Source organism: Dysidea avara, chromosome 1 (genome assembly GCF_963678975.1).
Source record: "Dysidea avara chromosome 1, odDysAvar1.4, whole genome shotgun sequence".
Classification (NCBI taxonomy): Eukaryota; Metazoa; Porifera; class Demospongiae; order Dictyoceratida; family Dysideidae; genus Dysidea; species Dysidea avara.
In genome coordinates, this window is record NC_089272.1 from 23,022,532 (window position 1) to 23,043,352 (window position 20,821).

The window sequence follows — 20,821 nt, forward strand, 5'->3', positions numbered from 1 at the left end:
TTTTATATAATATATGCATAGCAAACCCAATTATCCTCACATTATTGTGTTGTAATAGCAAAAAAGTAATAGTAATTTGCAGTTTAAACTCGTGTCTATATGATGTGTAAGAATTTAAGAGGTTTGAGTATAGTATCCTGAGAATGGGCTTTTTCACATTGAAGTATAGCCAACTAATTTAAACAAATTAAGAATTGATAACTCTGACCTCAGACTCCTGGGTTAGGCAATTGCCCTAATGACTGGACTATTAGGTCTACAATATGAGTGAATTATATTAGGTACAGAGTTGGGAGTAACTAGAAATGTAATAAAAAAATTATGCAGTATTACTTTTATAAAGTAATTATACTGTAAGTAATGCTAACTAGTTATAATTGTCCACAAAACAAACAAATCACAATAGTTAAAAATCATGCTTAAGCCAAACATTCTGAGCTGCAATTATTGTGCCATGCTAGACACATTTTAATACCGTACACCATGATTTGGGCTGTGTAACAAAGTGAAATTATCTTTGTTACAAAAGTAAACAAACAAGCATATGTAAGTAATTTAGTCACAATAGTTACTTTTAAAAAACACAGTAACTGTAACTACTGCATGTTACACACTACTGGAAGATTTATCGTGAAAACCCAATGGAAACAATTTTGAAAATCCTCTGAAAATTTTGAAAACCCTCTGAAAAGTCTAAATTTCAATGGATGGCCAAGAAAATTTTCTCATATACTAAACCTGTGAAAATCCACTGCTGGAAACTTACCAATGAATACTCCATGAAATTATAGTTTTTCATTGGTTATTTTCATTGGATATTCCACTGAAAATACTATATATGAAAATAAAAATTTATTGGGGCCATGCATGCATTTTGACTTTTTAGATATTTTTTTTGAAAGAAATTGTCCAATAGTGTACGTGGTATAGAAGTAATGAGTAACTAGTTACTGTTATGGAGTATGTACTATAACTAGCCTAACTCTGCTAGTGCCTAGCTTGGAGTATGTCTGGATTCATTGAAATAGAAGTGTGGACCAGATTGGTGGAATGGCGAAGCTCACTTTGTGATCCCTCTCACTGGCTTCCTCATAAAACCACACCAGGTTTAATGCCTGCATATATAATTAATTTCGTATATTATAATTTGGACTGACTGGTGAAATCACTGTCAGATACAACACATTCCTCTGGCATACCCTCTATTACAAAAAAAAAGAAGTCAACTGGATATGCCTTAAGCTAATGCAATGGTCTTATTAGTACATCTCAACTCTTCACAGGGATATAGCTACTACACACACCCCTGGATTGCCAGGTCAATTCCTTACTGACTGCATGGACAATAGCCAGCCTAAGCCAGGCCTAATATGATGTGTGAAGTAGAAACGTTGGAGTAGTACATTTGTAGACTCACTTGGTGGCCCCTTTTTATAAAATCTGTTAACCTTTTATTCTACTATTTTTTGTTACTGCCTCTGGGTATATAAACTTTTTTTTTCATTTCCTTGCTACGCTCACTTGTGGGGTGTGACTGAGGACTCACTTACTATGTTTACAGAAGGATACTTGGCTGATACTATCATCCTGTAAAAATAAAAATAAAAATTTAACGAAGTACTGACATTGCTTAAGGGCGGGCGCTCCAGGCTTTACTCGTTCACGTGATTAGGGTACTCACCTCTGTTATTGTCTTGGTTCTGCGGTTTTATCATTCACTGCCATCAAGGATTGTTCTTTACCTTCTGCTGACTGGAGAGACTGTGTATATAATACTTGCTGGGTTCGAGCGTCTCAAGTTTGAACCGCAACGACTCGGTTCCGCTGGTTCGACTGGCACTGCCTGAGGCCGGATCTTATCCGGATCACTCTAGCTATTGAGAAGCTGGAATCATACTCGGATTCATACCACTGAATTGTAAGTGTATTATCGGTGATCCGTATATTGTACTAGTGTGTAACCTCGCTGCACAGTGTATGTTCTGTTTTTGGACGGGGCTGCTTCACCCTGTGCTTGCCATATGGTGTGGCCCAGCTGTCGCGATACTGAGAAATTTAACATTCCCTCGAACATTCTTTAAATTCATGATCAACGGTGTGAAACTATCCTTTTAGCAGCGTAAAGTGTAATTAGATAGTTTTTATCAACAATATAGGTAAACAATTCAAAGTATCAGATGGCCGGTTAGCAGCTAGCTATGCTGGATGTATTTTGTGTTAACTAACATGTTGACAACTTTACAAGTACGCATCCTGATAGATAGACACCATGCTAGATCATATTAAAACATCTGGCATCATTCGATACATTTGGAAGCTTATTAATATCATTAGCTACATCACAACGAAATAAAAGTCAGTGGTACAGTAGCGGGAAGACTCTGTACAGATTATGAGATGCATGGAATTTTACTGTGATATCGGTTATAAATTCAAGCAAGGGTGAAGGTGAGGCATAATAGTTTTTACTTACTTCCAGTACAAGTAGATATACTGTTTTTAACAGTGTTGGGGGTAACGCGTTACGTAATATTATTACCCTTTTTGGTAACTAAGTAGTGTAACGAAATATGCTGTAAAAATATGTAATATAACTCAAGTTACTTTACTTGCAAATGTAACGCATTACCTAAGTAATGAAGTTACTGTAACGAGTCTAATATTACGAAATATTATTACTTTAAGTAACAAATCGAAGTTACTAATCTCATTAGTAATCCACTGAGTAACGCCTAGCCACTACGAAGTAACGAACCCTACTGAATGAAGCTTATTCACCAGCTTCTTACTTATAACCAAGATTTACACATTGTCCAACAACACAATCATGTCACGTGATAAAGTGGTAGTTTCACACGTGACAGCTTAAGGCTGTGGACACAAAGTAATATAATATGTAATATTATTATAGTTACTTTATTATATGGGTAATATGTAACTGTAACTAAATAGTTCAGTTGTAAATAATATGTAACATGTAACGAGTTACATTTAAAAAGTAACTGTCCAACACTGGTTTTTAACAATTTTGGTCTGGTTTTGCCAGGTAATGTAAGGGATCATAAGTTGTGCACCACAATAAGTCACACAGTTCCCACTTCTATACGGATGTTGGTTACTGTCTTCTGACCTGTTTGATGGAAGGTGTTCTATTATGTCACAAAGGAAATGTCCTTATCAGCACTAGGAATTGTGATCTCTACCTGAATCTTTGAATACTCGGCTGGGAAGCACTACTACTTGAAATAGAGTTCTAAGCACTGAAAATCACTCCATATTTTAGAAGTGTCACTCCATATTTGGTCAGATTGGCTTTATCCGTGTTTTAAGTAAGAAGCTGGTGAATAAGCTTCATTCAGTAGGCTTCGTTACTTCATTGTGGCTAGGCGTTACTCAGAGGATAACTAACGAGATTAGTAACTTCGTTACTTGTAGTAATAATATTATGTAATATTAGACTCGTTACAGTAACTATATTACTTAGGTAACGCGTTACATTTGTAAGTGAAGTAACTTGAGTTATATTACCTGTTTTTATAGCATATTTCGTTATATTACTTTGTTACCACAAAAGTAATAATATTACGTAGCGCGTTACTTATGTAACGTGTTACTCCCAACACTGAAAATTGATGTATACATATAGCCATATTATAGCACTGCCTATTACAAGTACACAAAAAAAACTTCAACTAGAGTAGGGACCATAGCACATCGATAAAAAGTACTGAAACAAGTTGGAGTAGTCCATGATACTAAATCACGTTAAAACAATAAGAAGTGTTATATCCCTACTGTGCATTTCCGTTACAGTATCTTGAGCACTGTAGGGATATAACACCTCTTATTGTTTTACTATCACGGACTATGTATACTCCAACTTGTTTCAGTGCTTTTTATCAATGTGCTATGGTCCCTATTCTAGTTGAAAATTTCAAACTTTTTGTGTACTTGTTTGTTGACTTTTCTTGTAAATAATTATTATGACTGATGAACCCACGCATAATGGTGCCGTGTGTTCCAGCTATATCAATTATCATCTGTAAAGTGAAGTATCCATTTCGCTTCGTTGTCAGCTATGTTCTTCAACGTGTTACACAGCAATTCGAATCAAGAACTGTTCTAAAAGCACTTTTGCAATTCCCGCATACTGAAAGAAATAGTGCCGCGTGTCCCAGTTATATCAATTATCATCTGAAAAGTGAAGTATTCATTACGCTTCGTTGTTGGCTATGTTCAACCCGTTACTCAGCAGTACGGATCAAGAACTGTTCGAAAAGCACCTCTGCTAACAAAATAGCCACTATGAAAAATACGGACAGATTCCATTACGAAGGGAAGCCATCATGTGCTACCACCAAATCAACACTTTTCGTTGTCAGCAAAGATGAATGGGACACAAAGGAGGACACTGGTAAATCCATGAAGAATGCATTGTTGCATAATATGGAAATACTGTAGTATGCTTAATTTGTCTGATGTCTCTATTTGACTATCATACAGTGCAATAGTACTGTATAGTAGGGACCATAAAGGAGTAGGTGTGGCCTATGAAATAACATCACCCAAAAACCAGCCTCAATTTTCCCTGACGACGATGAGGCAGTATTGGTTAGGTAAAACAAAGCCCAAACAAGCTTTCGGATCGACCCGAAACGTTTTCAACAAGTTGCTACGGAATTTTAAAAATATTTATTTACTGGAATTTTCTACTGACTGAGTAACTGACTGACTGATGCATTCAGGCAAGCATAACTCGATAATGGCTAAGGCTACGGGCTTGATTTTTTCACTGTTCGACATCACTTCGAGGTGCCTTTTACTGCCTCAATTTCTGGCCTGAGAGGTGCCTTTTGGCATATGCCGCAGTGCGTACAATGCATTCTTCATGGACTTACCTGTGTCCTCCCTTGTGTTCCATTCATTTTTGTTGACAGCGAACAGTGTCGATTTGGCGGTAGCATGTGATGGCTTCCCTTCGTAACAGAAATCATCTGTATTTTTCATAGTGGCTATTTTGATTGCAGAGGTGCTTTACAATCAGTTCTTGATTCATACTGCTGTGTATGTTTTACTGTGATTTAATATCATGCACTACTCCAGCTTGTTTCAGTACTTTTTATCGATGTGCTATGGTCCCTACTCTAGTTGAAAATTCCAATTTTTTCTGTGTACTTGTGTACATATGTGCTAACACATATAAATGTACTGTATTGCAGGTAGCTACACAATGGAAAAAAGGTTTTCACCAGCAAAACCTTCAGAAAATGCAATGTTTCAGGAGTTGTGCTTTTTAAAGGAGCGCGAAGATCTGCGTAACATTCTGATAGTAGACTATGGTAGTCTTCATTCAAAACAGCGAGATCTAGATGCCATACTTAGTTGCAGTTGCTTGAAAAAGTATTTCTATGTTGTAATTTTAATTGAAAACAGCTGCAAATCAGTTGCTGTAAGATTTCCACCCAGTTTTAACGAACAGATTTGCTCAATCCTCAAAATTCCTTCTGAAGTTATTCGAAATGTCCATACTATTCCAGATCACATTGTAACACAAATAGTGGTGTTTATCAATCAGTATTGTTATCACAGAGCATATTACTGCTTATCCTTAGACCCCAGCTTTCCACAAAAATCTGAAATCATGGAACATACTGACATTGAATATACTTATTGTTCAGTAATAAAAGCAGTCAGGGATTTCATTTATTTAGATACTAATTATTTTAAAGAAAGTGATGATCCAACTGTAATGAATGTCTATCCTCTACTTAAAAATGATGTTGAACGTGCCCCAGTTACTGAGAAATCTGGAAAATTGATGATTTTTTCACCTGGTGAAATGTACTTTGATAACAACAGTATAAAATCAGTTTGGAAAGAGTTAAAAGAGTTTGGTAATGTGCACTCACTGCATGTTTCTATAACGACGGCTTTCCCTGCAACGATTGACATTAAGGTACCGTATGTGTATATGCAGTGACCATGTATCCGTGTATGTAAATGTACTATCTTTATGTATTTGTACCTATTCATGTATGTGTGTATGTATTATGTATGTACATGTTGTGTGTACGTAATCCTTAGTATACTTTGAAACAGTCTGCAAGATGATTCCAGTGATTGGCTAATCCTCAATTGCAAACAGCAAGTTTTGAAATATACACATGTGCAAAGTACATGGGAAAGCACGTGACACTGTCCATAGACACAGCTTCCATTTCAATGTGCCTACCTTTTCGTGCTTATATGGATGGTAAAAGTAGTATTTATAACTGTCTTCTTAATATTATTATTCTCCAACAAGAGTACTGTGAGACTATAGCAGGAAATGAGGTAGCAGTTCTTGCAGCAGATGGGGCACTCCAAAACAAAGTGGATGAGATGCAATACAACGATACCATCTGTCAACTCTACAGGGTGGGGTATACTGAACCTCCACACATATTTCTGATACTGTCTGCAATATCAAAGATCCTTCAATTTACAGGCGGTTTAGTTAGTTTTAGTATCCTGGTTTACAGGAGTTTTAGAACCAAAATTTCTTTTAAGTTTTAGGTTTTGAAAATTTCTGTGGTTTAGTTTTAGTTTTTGAAGCACCTCATAATTTTAGTTTAGACTATGGCACACATAGTATGCTTTGAAGTTTAGTCGTTAATTAGGTATTTAAAATCCAATAGATACCTACGGGTAGATACCTGTGACAATTTTTTTGTCACACGTGTCACGTGCTTTGCTGGATTCCGGTCACAACAGCCATCAGAAATCATTGCTAGAGTGTAAAGAAAGCATTCTTGTATTATAAAGATGATTGTATTCATCTAGGAACCCTACCAGTGAGTTATTTTAGCACTAATTGGATCAGGAAGCTGCCATTACGGCAGTGATCAGAGCCTTACAAGCCATAGTCTAAATATTGCCCAAATCTACACTATTACTATAGGCCATGCAACTCATATCTGGCAGGGTCTCATATAGTATAAAGTTGTTAGAGCTTCAAATTTCATGATATTTTGTGGGAAAGGTTAGGGCCAAAAGTATTGACAATTGTATTGCACATACATAACTGTTCTTGATTAAAGTAATTAATTAATATTAGGCCCCTGACGGGCTGGAAAGGGTTATATTAGGCCCCTTTCCAGCCCATTAGGGGCCTAAAAGACCCGGTTTTTACACACAATTACATTAATGAATGTAACTTCCGCACATTTCAAGGTACAGAGGTGGGATAAAGTTTAATGAATTCTTTGATGGATGGGGAATCGGGGATATATAGGTTTAAGCGTTTGGATGAAGGGGAAAAGGGTAAACAAAGCGGTTTTCAACAAGGCGATTCAGTTTTCAAACTCGTTGCTCGTAATCGAATTTATAACGGCCATAACTTCTGTATACTTGCGTGCACGGACTTGGGACATTATGGATTCACCACATCATACTCGACAAGATGGCAGTTAGTTTTTGTTGATAGGGTAAACACTTCAGGAGAAACAAACGCGTAAAGAGAAGGATGCAAAAAGCTTACTGTACCGTGAAAAGAAGAAGGTCTAACACTACAAGGAGAGTTCTGGTTTTCCATTGGTCTGGTTATTCGTTGAAGACCTGGCCAAGGTTAGTACAAGTTCGTTTTAGCAGCCAGCACGCAATTTGGGAGATACAAGGTTGAATCCATCAATACATCAAGCACGCGTATTTTTTCACCTGTTAATTTGGTCTGGAAAGGGTTAAGCAGAATAACTTGCCACAGCACATGTAAGTACTGTATATTGAGTGCTACAGTATTACCTAGTAACTTATCAAATAGTAGCAATTCCTTTGCATCAAAAATTTTATAAATTTTCCTAGCACAGAGCGCATACATTTTTGCCATCAAATTGAATCTTATTGTGTGCATATAATTTTATAAGAGGACCACTCCCTAGGTTGCACATGGTCTATAATAACAATTTAGTGTTCTAATATTGCTTAGCTACATACCTACAGTATGTACATGTAAACTTCAAATTGGTGAGACTGCATGTGTAACCAATGAGCAAGAAAATAGGTATGCTTATGATGAGAGTGTGAGGGAGGTTGAGAGGGCATGTCTTTTCTGCTTGTGGTGGTATGGGGCCATCTGCTACCACAATGTACAAGAAGCTGGCTTCCATGTTGGCTGACAAGTGAGAGATGAATTATAGTCACTGTTTATTTTGCTTCTCTGTCTCTTAAGGGGTGCCGTCATGTGCTTGAGGAGGTATGAATCTTCTGTGCATTGTCCTGTAATGGCTAGCATCGATTCAGCCTATTCCCAGGACAGGCTTAATGCTGATGCCCTTGTATAGTTTTGTTTTACGCTGGTGTTATCCAGCTGCCCAGCACTTGGCACCCAGTGCTGGTGGCAAGGACATTCATCTAGCCCAGGAAAAAAAATCATATTTACAATCGAATCACATCAAATGCATGGAGAGCTAATACACATTGAATCCCCCTGCATATGCATGTGGTTCCACTTTACATCAACAAATTAAAGTGATGTAGTTAACAATATATACATAAGCAGGTGCATATTGACATGTATTTTTCAAACTTAAGTGGGAATTACCCAAAATGTGCTGATAGTTTCAACTTCATTACATGACCTGTCAGTTATTGAGCTCCGAAACTCATTTAGCAAAGAAAACAACTTATAGTAGCACATATTCTTGTCTGTCAATGATCCTTGCAGCTGTTTCATGTAATGTTGTTTTCTGGCCAAGTGCTCTAAAACTTTTGCAACAAAGGTGATTATTTTTAAAGTATGTAATAATCCACGCAAAACAGCTAAGCTGTATAAAAAGGTGCGGCCTTAAAATAACCTGGATGAAAAGGTTGTGAAATCAAAGGTGGTGGCCATGAAATGGTTGCAATAATGTTGATGATAATAAATTTATTAAAATTTATTATCATCCACAACATTGCTGCTGTTTCATGGCCACCACCTTTGATTTCACAACTTTTTTCATCCAGGTTTTTGAAGGCCGCAACCTTCGTGGATTTCACTTCTTAAATAGGTTTGTTATATATACTGATCAAAATAAGTACCTTCGTGTTACTCTGCTGAACCAAATATATTATATTCAACTGAGTTACTTGCAGATACCTATTATTGTGTGGTAAGAATTAATTACAATATTAAGTGGGGTACTATTTAGGCCTGGCCCACTGTTTAGTAATATTCTGTTTTTCATCAGAAAATTTGTGCAGGCAGGCAGGTCATTACCATTATCCATTATCCTAGAACTTGCCACAACACAGCTTATTATCATACCTCAACTCTCTGTCTCTGCATCCCTAGTAGTTGGGGCATATGGTCTAAAACTTTACAACCACAAGATTCTGGTCCACTTTAAATGTAGGGACATATATAGTCGTCCTTGGAACTCAAGTGACAGGTCAGTTAAATTTACTCGTAAAATTCTGCAGATGATCAGTGTCAGAGAGTTTCATTTCACCAATCTTTCAAATCAATAAGGCTGCACCACATGGGGTAGCTACTGTACAAGTGTAACAATCTTGAAAACTGAACTGTACATGGTTTCATTTCACAAATCTTTCAAATCAATAAGGCTGCACTGCATGGGGTAGCTACTGTACGAGTGCAACAATCTTGAAAACTGAACTGTACATGCTCACAATATTTTGCTACTCAGACAAATAATGGTTAATAATGGGGAAATATATGTGGCAATGGAAATACGTACGGGCACTGATGAAAAACAGAAAATCATTAAAATTAAACAGTGGCCTTACATACTTACTGTATGTGTTTGTAATATTTGTTGCAATTGTGTTTAGGTGTCTATTAGTTACCCAGAAATGGTAAGACCGAAATTCTACAGATTTGCGATCTACTTGGCTGATACTAGTGATGATAATGTTCTTTCTGTCCTTGATCATCTTTGTTCTACAAAACTTGTGGGTGGTAGAGTAACAGTAAAGCTGGATAGCACTACCAAAGAAAGACGGTTTGGTAGCTATGGAGATAAAAAAATTTCTAAAGCTATCTACAGAATAGCTAAATTCAACATTCAAAAACAATATGTAACAGAGTCTGGTAAAAGATACTATAAATTTGTTGAAGGTATGTAATTTTGTTAAACTGCAATCCATATAGGTGATGTAGTGCTACTTGAACTATATTATATTTAAGTATACAAGTGCAGATACATCCACTCTCAGTTGTTGTCTAATCTTACAATCAGGCTAATCAGCTAGCTATAGCTATGAAGTACATGTATTATGGAATATTGCACGCAAACTATATACAAGAATTGTACCTTATCTAAAATGCTGGTATGGTTTTAGTTCAGGTGTGAACTGTACTATTTAGTCCACGAACTGTAGTTTATAAAACTTTTACACTTAAGAGGTAGATGTTATGCATGACAGCAACTAAGTCAACACTCCCCAGGTTTCAACTGGGCATCACCAATTAGTAAACTAGTGTTAATAAATATACTAACTAAAACATTTGTTATAGTGTAGCTACAATACAGGCATGCACTATAATTACTTTTATCACATGTACTGTAAGTGTACAGCCAGTTCTGCCTGTATGTAAGCTGTGATGTTAGTGTGTTTTATGTACTAGTGATCATGTTATTATGTGAGACACCATTGCTTAACTAAGATAAGAGATGTAAAGTGTAGATGAATCCAAAATTCTGGAAACCTAAAGTACCACTTTCTCCATTTTACAAACACTGTGTAAAATCCAAAGGAATTTCTTGAAACCCCTGGAAACCCCCTTGGGTATGCCCCTGCAATGCTTTAAAATTACAGGACCTATAAAACTGTAATAAGTAATAGTTGTATCATGTAGCCGAGTGATTTGCCTGATATGTACACCCAAGCTCGAGGGCCGTCAGGCCCAAGAGCGTGGGTGTACATATCAGGCAAATCACGAGGGCACGTGATACAACTGATATGTACCATGCCGATGCAGCAGCCTGCGGGCGATTAATCACCCAAACCAATACGAGACCGACCACCGAATTCATTACATAGACCAACTTGTGAAATTTGATTATGGGACAGCAACAACTAACGTTGTGACTACGTTTGTTAACATAAACGGGCAAATCCTACGGATATCCCGGAAACACTCAATTTAGTGATTTTACAAGTGTTTCGAAGTTGCTACATCACTTAAACACTGTTTACACGGTTTTCTAAACATCCAGAGGGGTAAGTTACCTCGTGATATACGAAAAGTGGGCGTGGTACGTAATCAAACACGCGGAGAAGCGCTTGTAAATTACCCATGACACTAGTTCTCACCTTGAACTTTAATTTGTCAACTCATAGGGTGGTAAGGGAGTTGAATCACCTCTGTCTGTGTACTGTAAGATGGAAAATCGGCTTCATGGTTTTCATCATGTGAGCAATGATAAACTCCCACAATTGAATGCTACCAGGATTCTTATAAAAACAAACCAACGTTCCCTCACCAGATATCAAGGCCATGGTTTAACTTAAATGTACCATGGCAAGCCATGGTTTATGAGATATGTACCCTGGAATTTGCCTTTGAAGTTAGGTGGCTTCATGGTACATAGCACTATGTAGTATTATAGCAACATATACTCTAATAAAGCAGTCAGGCAATATTAACACTCTAATAGAACAGCACGTAACTGCAATGGAAACCCCTTTTCAAAACTCCTGCATACACCCCTGCATCGCCTTGCTTATTCTATACACTTGGCCTTGGTATTAATAAAGCACTCAGCTTTGCTTCATGCTTTATTATCTTGGCCACACACCTCATGCTTTATCTTCCAGCATTTGTGCCAATGCTTTAACATAATATTTGTACATTATAATTGTTGTATACTGTACTTGACAACACTACCTGCATAAGTACTTTGTGTACTTGTAATATGTAGTAAATTGATATAGTAACTACACATATAAGTATACTTTGTGAAATTTGCTTATACACTTTGTACTGAACTAAGTAGATTTATGGTTTTTGTTGTAGATGAGCAAGTAATACAGTTGATGAATGAAGCAAAAAAAGATGGCTATACAATGAAGGTACGGCATGCCAAAATTTTGTTTTGTGGAGCATCAGGGGCTGGAAAAACCAGCTTTGTTCGTTTGCTTAAAAATGAGAAGTTTAGAGATCAGTACCATAGTACAGGACTTGGCAACACTCAACAAATCATGATAGCAAGAAAGGCTACTATACAAGGGACAGAGTGGGTTGATCTTAATCCAGCTGAAGAACTTCATCAACTTAAACTACGTATTCATTATAAGTTGCTGTCTAAACCCACGCCTCATGATTCAAAATATGTGGAACTCAATGAAAGTACCGTTGTCATTGCAAAACCACCAACAGCTTCTCATAAAGATAGTAGGTTCACTGATTTACCAAAGGCACAGCCAGAAAGTTGTAAACCACCATTAAAAATACCACAGCATATTATTACAGAAGAAAGATTATACTCAAAGTCTCCCAATCTTACAAGTGAGTTTAAAAAGCCACTTCCAGTATGGGACATCCTCACATTACTGGACACTGGTGGTCAACCACAGTTCATAAACATGTTACCAGCTGTTAATACTTCAGCTACTGTTACGTTTGTTGTCTTAAATATGCTTCATGTACTGGGAGCTAAAGGATTTGATGAGCGAGTACAAGTGCACCATTATAGATATGGTATCAAGTCTTATGAACCATATCCATTGAATTACACCAACAAAGATTTGATAAAATGTCTCACTGCATTGCTGAATGATTCCATGGTCAAAGATATTCCCCTTCCAGGTGTACTACCAATACCACCTTCAGAAAGTAATGAAGATCAAAAGTCTCATTTGTGTTTTGTGGGAACACACCTCGACATGGTTAAAGAAGAGAAGGTTGATAAAGTTAACAAAGAAGTAGAAAAGTTAATTGCACAACTAGAACCCAGTGGTAGTGTATCAGTTTGGAACTATGACAACAAAGCATTGTTTACAGTAGACAATACAGTTGCTGGAAAGAAAGAATTTTTAGATGGTACAATAGTAGATAGGATACGCACTGAGATCAAAACCATTATGGATAAAAAAGCTACCTATGAAGTACCGGTAACCTGGATGATATTAGAAATGGAAATTAGGCTTGTATGTGGCAGACAAAAAAGTCATTTCATGATCATTTCTGATGTTGTGAAAATGTACAAAAAATTGATCTCAGGTTGTGATGATGATACTGCAGAACTACAAGTTAAAGCTGCATTGAGATTTCATCACATGTTTGGCATTTTGTTGTATTTCCATGAAGTTCCTGGCATGGATGAGTTTGTAATTTGCAACCCACAGTGGCTATTTACCAACTTGACAAATTTTGTTTGTTGTTCGTTTGATGGAACAATTGTTGATCACAAGGCTTTGAATAATCTGAGATCTAAAGGCATTCTTAGTAAATCTTTAATTGGCAAAATCAATACAGATTCTCTGGGAGGCATTAAACTTGAGTCCTTCCTTGAATTGCTTAAATATTTGAATATCATCACACAATATCCTACAAACGACAGTAGAGATTATCTGATGTTAGCAATATTAGATTCCTACAAGGATGAAGAATCTGATTTGTTAAAATCTATGCCAATTATTCATGGTGTTGAATTTGTTATACAATTTAACTCTGGTACTTTGCCAAGAGGAGTATTTTGTTGTTTAGTTGTTCAGTTAGTTCAAAAGGTCAAGAGTTGGAGACTCCAGGTTGAACTGCCTGGAAAGAGATGCATTTACTCCAACTTTGTTGCTTTCTGTGCAGCCGAGTCTGGACAATACATTTTATTGCTTGACAAAGTTTCACACTTAGAAATTCAAGTAACTCAGTCAGAATTTGAAGAGAATTCTGAATCCATTCATTTTGATGTCCAACAAACAATAATCACTGCACTACAGCAAATCAGCACACATTCATGTAATAAAGTTGATCTGAAGTGTGGTTTTTACTGCAAAACCAAGCCTTGTTTAATTTTTCTATTATCAGATCACATGACTGGTCAAAAATCTCTTCCTCGTGGATTACATTGTGAAAATCATGGATTGACTGAATTAAAATCACACAAGCTGTGGTGTGAAAATTCAAAAATATCACAGGTATGGTATTTCATCTTTATGTGTTGACTTAGGTCATAATATATTGTCAGCCCTTCATATTTCCTCAATGACTTCCATACTACAATGTATAATCTCTGTTTATACTGTTTATTGACCCAGGTTAATATAATTTTGCAATTAAAATATAAGCCCTGTTTATTATCACTAATGTAATTTATATACAGTTTATCATGAGCATAGCTATCGACTACTGCCATGTATGCTACCTTTATGAGAGACTCACTGGCTGTGTTTGAGTATCCAATATCTTGTGCTAAGCACAACACTTGAACATTATTATTTCATGCTCAGGTATTTATAAGAAAACTCTAGCTCACAAGCATGCAGTCATACTTTAGTGGCACCATTCAACTTAAAACAAGCTAGAAAACTGTTTGAAGTTAAGCCCTAAACAACAACAATAGTGCAGTAACAGTGACACTTAGTGCTGTATACAAGTATACATTACGTTATGTGTTGAATTTCTTTTGTACAGGCACGGAATAATATAAAACTGCAAATTAAATTTCCAGGTAAGATATGCATTTCTAAAATTATAATACACGTGCAAGTGTATTTGTACATAAGTGTCTAAGCATCTGTTACATACAGTATTGTACCACCAGCTGATATTACTTGCTATACACATAGGTTTGACTTTTATATATATTCTATCAGGGCAATGTCCAGAAGAAACGGTGTTTACAGAAAATTACTCCAAATTAACTGGAGTTCTCAATGTCCACACACTAATACCACACTTCATAACAGAGAGAGTTATCACTGTTGATGATGCATCTGATATCAAATCATGTAATCGAGAATCTGAGAAGATTATGAAGTTACTGGATTATATTGCACGGCCTTTGAAAGCTGGATACACTGAAAGTTTTTATATAATGCTTGATGTAATGAAGACACATTGTACCATTGCAGTTGAAGCATTAGCTAACGACATGGAATCATCTTTACAGACTACTTCATCTAAAGGTATGGTAATGTGGTACAGTAAGGTACTCTCTGATAGCTGTATCCCTGTGTAGGATGTGAAGGTGATGTTACATCACGACTACCTAAGGTAATTTATTTGATTAAGTGGTAGTATTTGTTTTAAAGTGACATACTATATGTTATCATCACCTAGTATTAGTAGCACCATGTAGTGTTCATAAGTACAGGATACATTGTTAAAAGTAACGGTAGTGTGATTAGCAGTGTATCCTCAAATATTACTGCAGTGTGGCATTTTTTGAAGAGTTTTATATTTATTTTTGGGCTAAAATATAAATAAATAAAGCAAAATGTACTGTAATTATGCCTCTGCAGCAAAACATACATTAGACAGTAATTTAATAGAGGTTTGCACTTTCTCACAATTGGTTATAGGTATAGCCAAGCCCAAAAGTGCCTTAAAATCTAAAACTTTAAAATTAAAAATCTGTGGGATTTTCTACTGCCCGACACACTGGATGATTGACTGACTGACTGACTAACTGATGCCTTCACACAGGCAAAAGGCCATGGGCTTTGTAAGTTTTTCACTGTTAGATGTCATGCACTTTAGTCTGAAATACCACAATACAATGAACGCATCATGGACTTACTGTATACATATATCTGTATTACAGCCGGGCTCAAATAAATGCTGGGTCTTAAATTAAAGCCAGGGGTAAATATGGGGGTCATGTATAAGATTGCAGTGGCTTTAGTTATAACTAATGAAACTCACGATTTGTCAAAGGATGTCAACAGTACTGCTACAAGGAGCAACAGGATTTTTCAGCTAGCTCACAAGTGGATTGTAAGAAATAGACACTCCAGGTGTCTATACTAATAATGTGGTATGCCTCTGTCCTCCTTTGTGTCCTATTTACTTTTGATGACAGCACAAGGTGTCAATTCATGATGGCTTTGTCCGTATTTTGCATAGGCACTTCTCATACTGTGTGTTGCTGTTTAATATCCTGAACATAGCTGAAAACAAAGTGTAGTGGCTGGTTCATGTAATTTATATTTGGGGTAGGTGCTCAGATAAAACATTAAGCATGGCGCCATTCTTTCTTTTATTGTGGTATGCACTGTGCCAGAATTATGTTACAAAAGCAGTAAACAAATAAAACATAGGAATTTTTAGGGATCGTAGAAATAAACTGTAGTGAAACAAGGGAGGTAGCCTAGACTTGAAGATATACTAGTGGACATTTAATTCCTAAAGTCTTTCTAGACTGAATTAGGGAGTAAATGTCCACTTGTATATCTTTGTTTTGCTACTTTTTATTTCAATGATCCCTATATTTTATTAAAATTCCTAATTTTTCCTTGTACTTGTCTATTATACAGTCTATTTCACTACCAACTGATGAATCTAGTGATAAGAGAAACTCTCAGAGTTACAATCACAGCACTTCTGAACCTGCAGGTATAGTATATGTGTGATATTTATGCAAAATTGTTTTGCGTAATTGAGATTGTTACTGTGTGTTCTGGATATTAGTCCTGTTCCTCCCCCTAAAATGATGGCTGAAACCCAAAATTCTACTATTAAAAACCATCATATATAGAACATCATACATGACAAAAATCACTTTTACTTAGTGATTAAAAACAAGAAAACACTGCCAGATATTGAATTTTTGCAAAAAAGCCAAAACCTGTCTGCCTGCTTGCTCACCAGCCTGACCACAGTCGCAAGGCTAGAGGCCAAATGAAGCAGCGCATGACCACCATTTCATGCCACAATAACAAACTCATAGGTAGCATGTGCGTTTTCTGGTTTTGGCAAGTATCTGCCTTCTGTACTTTTCCTTTCCTTTTATTTTTAATCACATGGTTGTATGCAAAGAAACAAAGCGGAGAGATACGTTTATTTAGGGGGAGGGGGTGGTGGGCATGATTACACATGTAGCTTGCTACCTCCCCTGCAAGGAAACCATACTGATGCATTAATTTTCCACATTGGCACTATCCTTAGAGAAACTTTAGACTATTTAAAGTGCTTAAACTACTGTAAGTGGACTTGATACAAGTAGCTGCACTTATAAAATGATTGCATTGTCTGACCACATCCCTAAATAATCAAAACATACCACCAATGATCAGTACAATACCCTTAATGATCTAGTTGCAATCAGCTGTGTTTTTGCAGTGGAAAACTAGACATGTAAATCCATGCCCCTTATTCTATTGCAAAGCTCATTCAAGGCAAGTAGTGATTGAGATACTCTAATAAAGCTGTCATAGCCACGTGTGTATTACATAGTTACGCACGCTACAACACAAAGTTAACAAACTGGTACAAAGATTCCAGCACTAAAATGTAGTGAAACAGGAGATTTGAGTGCTGGTAGCTATTAATCAGTGAATGCTATCCCACGATAGGGACTTGTGGGAAGGCTTAATGCTTGTCAATACAGAAACATGTAATGACATAACTATGTGGGAAAAATCCCTACTTTGAAATTGAACAGATGGTGGTAACATGCCTATGTAGGGATTTTCCCACATAGCTACACTACACATTTACACTACATAATATAAAATTTCTTTTTTCCTCTACTAAAAAATTATGGAAACAACTTCGTGTTAATGATATTAATTCCCCTAACCCCAGCCTCCATGGTCACACCTGGACATTATTATCTTTTTAAAAGCACATAAAACATTTTGTTCAGGCTGCTGATTTTCACAAGTGGAATTGGGAGACATGTACCAGTGGAATTCTCTAGCTGGCACCTAGAAATGCCACTGACCTTGGACAGTTTCCCACATGTACCTATTGCTTTGAGTGGCCCCTATTAAGGCCTGAGACTCCATATAACCTTTCATTTAATATACGTACCATTTACCTGACCATCATGCACCAACCTTGCACGGTCATGTGCATGCTTGTGTTACAGATATTGTTAGCTTAATAGCTATGAACTAAAGTAAGTTAAACACTAGTTATATTTTAGCTGCATCTATAGTGAAAATATCAAAATTTGCAGCTTTTGGTCTTCCCAAGGATTAAAATCACATATTTTCTCAATCTATTCATGTCTGTACATCGATGGTTTTCCCTGATTATACTTAGGTCACATATTGAGATAATAAAGTCACTCTCTAAGGTTTCCTATGGATGCAAATACTTGAAATTAACAAGGAGAAGACATTTTGACTGCTGGCAGACTCCTGTAAGCGTTTGAGCGTTAATCAGATGGCTGTGGGTTTGGGTTTCAATCATGGATTTTTTCTCCTTTTCAAACATACTTTATGTAACAACTTTAAACATGCTGTAGGACCAGGAGTCCTACAGACCTTCAGCACGTGTGCTGTAAAGTCTTAATAAATAAGTAAATAACATTAATTGTCTCAGGTACTACATATGCAAATTATGTATTTGTTTTTTTTCTTAATCAGGAAGGAGTTCTACTGATTAAAGAAATTGACATACAGATTATTTTCTACGCACTAGATACTACAGTAATACGGACATTAATAATCTATGTACGGGATTAACCATAGTAGTTGCATAATATATTACTGTGTGTTTTATGCTTCCAATATTGAAGTATAGTGTACAGCAGAAATGTACCACACATTTGCACTAGTAAATTAAAAATACAGGTATATAATATATTTGTCTTTTTTTGTAAAGCATTGTATGGTTTTCAAGTATATACTACATATATATAAGCTGTGCCCTGGAAAATAAGAAATTGTTTTGTAATGTGATAGTCATACAGCGTATTCCAAAAAAGGTATTTGTGGAGAGCCATGATGAGAATGGATGCTATTCTATTCTATTAATCTGGCATGTAAGAGAATATTTTTATAGTATATGATTCATAATAGGAGCTCGGGATTTGTCGGTAGCTGATCAAGTTATTCTAAGCACTGGAGTTTGTATGTGGTTTAGGCAACATTTCAGCTTAATTAGTTGTTTCAAAGGTTTGGCCAACCCACTTTTTTACAAATTGAAAGATTTAATAAGTAGAAAATTAAGCTAAAATAGCTATCACTATCTTGAGCATTAGCTTCTGCATCTAACTATGTACTATTCACCTACAAATTACTGGTATAAATATCTTCCCGAAACACACTAAGGTTACAAGCCAGCAGGCTATCATTATTTCATCCCTCCCTTATTGGTACATTGTTATTTCTGCACTATTCTTGTGCTAATTTTTATTACTAGTTTTATTTGTATACTGGCCCTATGCGCTTGATATTTTCATCCGTAAAACTTAACTAATCAAGTTGAAGTGCACATGGCTTATCTCATTGTGCAGAATTTCCAACATTTATCTAGCAATTTTCAAGCTATATAGGTACCTATTAACTTGCTCAAAATGAAGATGATGTACATGTATTAATATTATTAAAGTATAGATATCTGCAGGTAGAGTGTTATACTGTAGCTAGTAGTGGTACACTTTAAAATGTGCATATACATTATACTGTACCTACACACAGAGGAAAATGTGATAGCCAAGGTATGCTAATTGCCACTGTTCAAGCATACTTACTTATCACTCTTAACCTTGATAAATCAAAGAAAGTATTCATCACAAATTTTATTATGCAGAAAGATGAAATTGGTATATATCACTATCATCTGCATGCATAGGATTGACAGGCTGATTGGGGACAACTGGGGCCACTTTGCTTACATGCACTGGAATAAAACATATTTACAAGTAGTGCTGCATGGCTATGCTACTAAAATAATCCATTGAACTTCATGATAGAACACACAGATGCATCAAATGTGCCCATAATTTTTAGTTGACCTAGTTTCAACTGATGTATATATAGGGCACAGCCATCCATCCACAATGTAAATCTGTGCTCTATGAGATTACTACTGGACTTAAAATTTAATATCATAATGCAATATATAGCAATGTGCTCAGACCCTGCAACTTCATTCTAAAAGATAGTTTTAGATTTCCTTACAACATTTCCTATGCATTTTGTATTCGTTACCTGTATAATCATTTTGTGTACATATATCGCTTCCTTGTTATGAATACATTATTGGTCAAATGCTGGTAGAAGAAGTTTTATATAATATATGCATAGCAAACCCAATTATCCTCACATTATTGTGTTGTAACAGCAAAAAATAATAGTAATTTGCAGTTTAAACTCATGTCTATATGACGTGTAAGAATTTAAGAGGTTTGAGTATAGTATCCTGAGAATGGGATTTTTCACATTGAAGTATAGCCAACTAATTTAAACAAATTAAAAATTGACAACTCTGACCTCAGACTCCTGAGTTAGGCAATTGCCCTAATGACTGGACTATTAGGTCTACAATATGAGTGAATTATATTAGGTACAGAGTTGGGAGTAACTAGAAATGTAATAAAAAAATTATACAGTATTACTTTTATAAAGTAATTATACTGTAAGTAATGCTAACTAGTTATAATTGTCCACAAAACAAACAAATCACAATAGTTAAAAATCATGCTTAAGCCAAACATTCTGAGCTGCAATTATTGTGCCATGCTAGACACATTTTAATACCGTACACCATGATTTGGGCTGTGTAACAAAGTGAAATTATCTTTGTTACAAAAGTAAACAAACAAGCATATGTAAGTAATTTAGTGACAATAGTTACTTTAAAAAAACACAGTAACTGTAACAACTGCATGTTACACACTACTGGAAGAGTTATCGTGAAAACCCAATGGAAACAATTTTGAAAATC

The 20,821-nt window shown here is 36.0% G+C and overlaps 1 protein-coding gene across 3 annotated transcripts in view; it reads left to right on the top strand.

Moving 5' to 3' along the window:
• Positions 1 to 18,815, top strand: part of LOC136259811 (uncharacterized) — a 43,128-nt gene extending 24,313 nt beyond the window's left edge. For 2 of the 3 annotated variants that reach the window (XM_066053372.1, XM_066053364.1), the window contains 8 exons: positions 5,220 to 5,956; positions 9,811 to 10,096; positions 11,999 to 14,118; positions 14,615 to 14,651; positions 14,797 to 15,108; positions 15,162 to 15,196; positions 16,459 to 16,537; positions 18,517 to 18,815. In XM_066053372.1, coding sequence (XP_065909444.1) covers positions 5,220 to 5,956; positions 9,811 to 10,096; positions 11,999 to 14,118; positions 14,615 to 14,651; positions 14,797 to 15,108; positions 15,162 to 15,196; positions 16,459 to 16,537; positions 18,517 to 18,536 — 3,626 coding nt within the window. In that variant the 3' untranslated portion in view covers positions 18,537 to 18,815. Of the gene's footprint in view, positions 1 to 1,684; positions 1,919 to 5,219; positions 5,957 to 9,810; positions 10,097 to 11,998; positions 14,119 to 14,614; positions 14,652 to 14,796; positions 15,109 to 15,161; positions 15,197 to 16,458; positions 16,538 to 18,516 lie in introns of those variants that run through there. The other variant, XM_066053380.1, reaches the window with a different exon arrangement.
• The last annotated feature ends 2,006 nt before the right edge of the window (positions 18,816 to 20,821 follow it).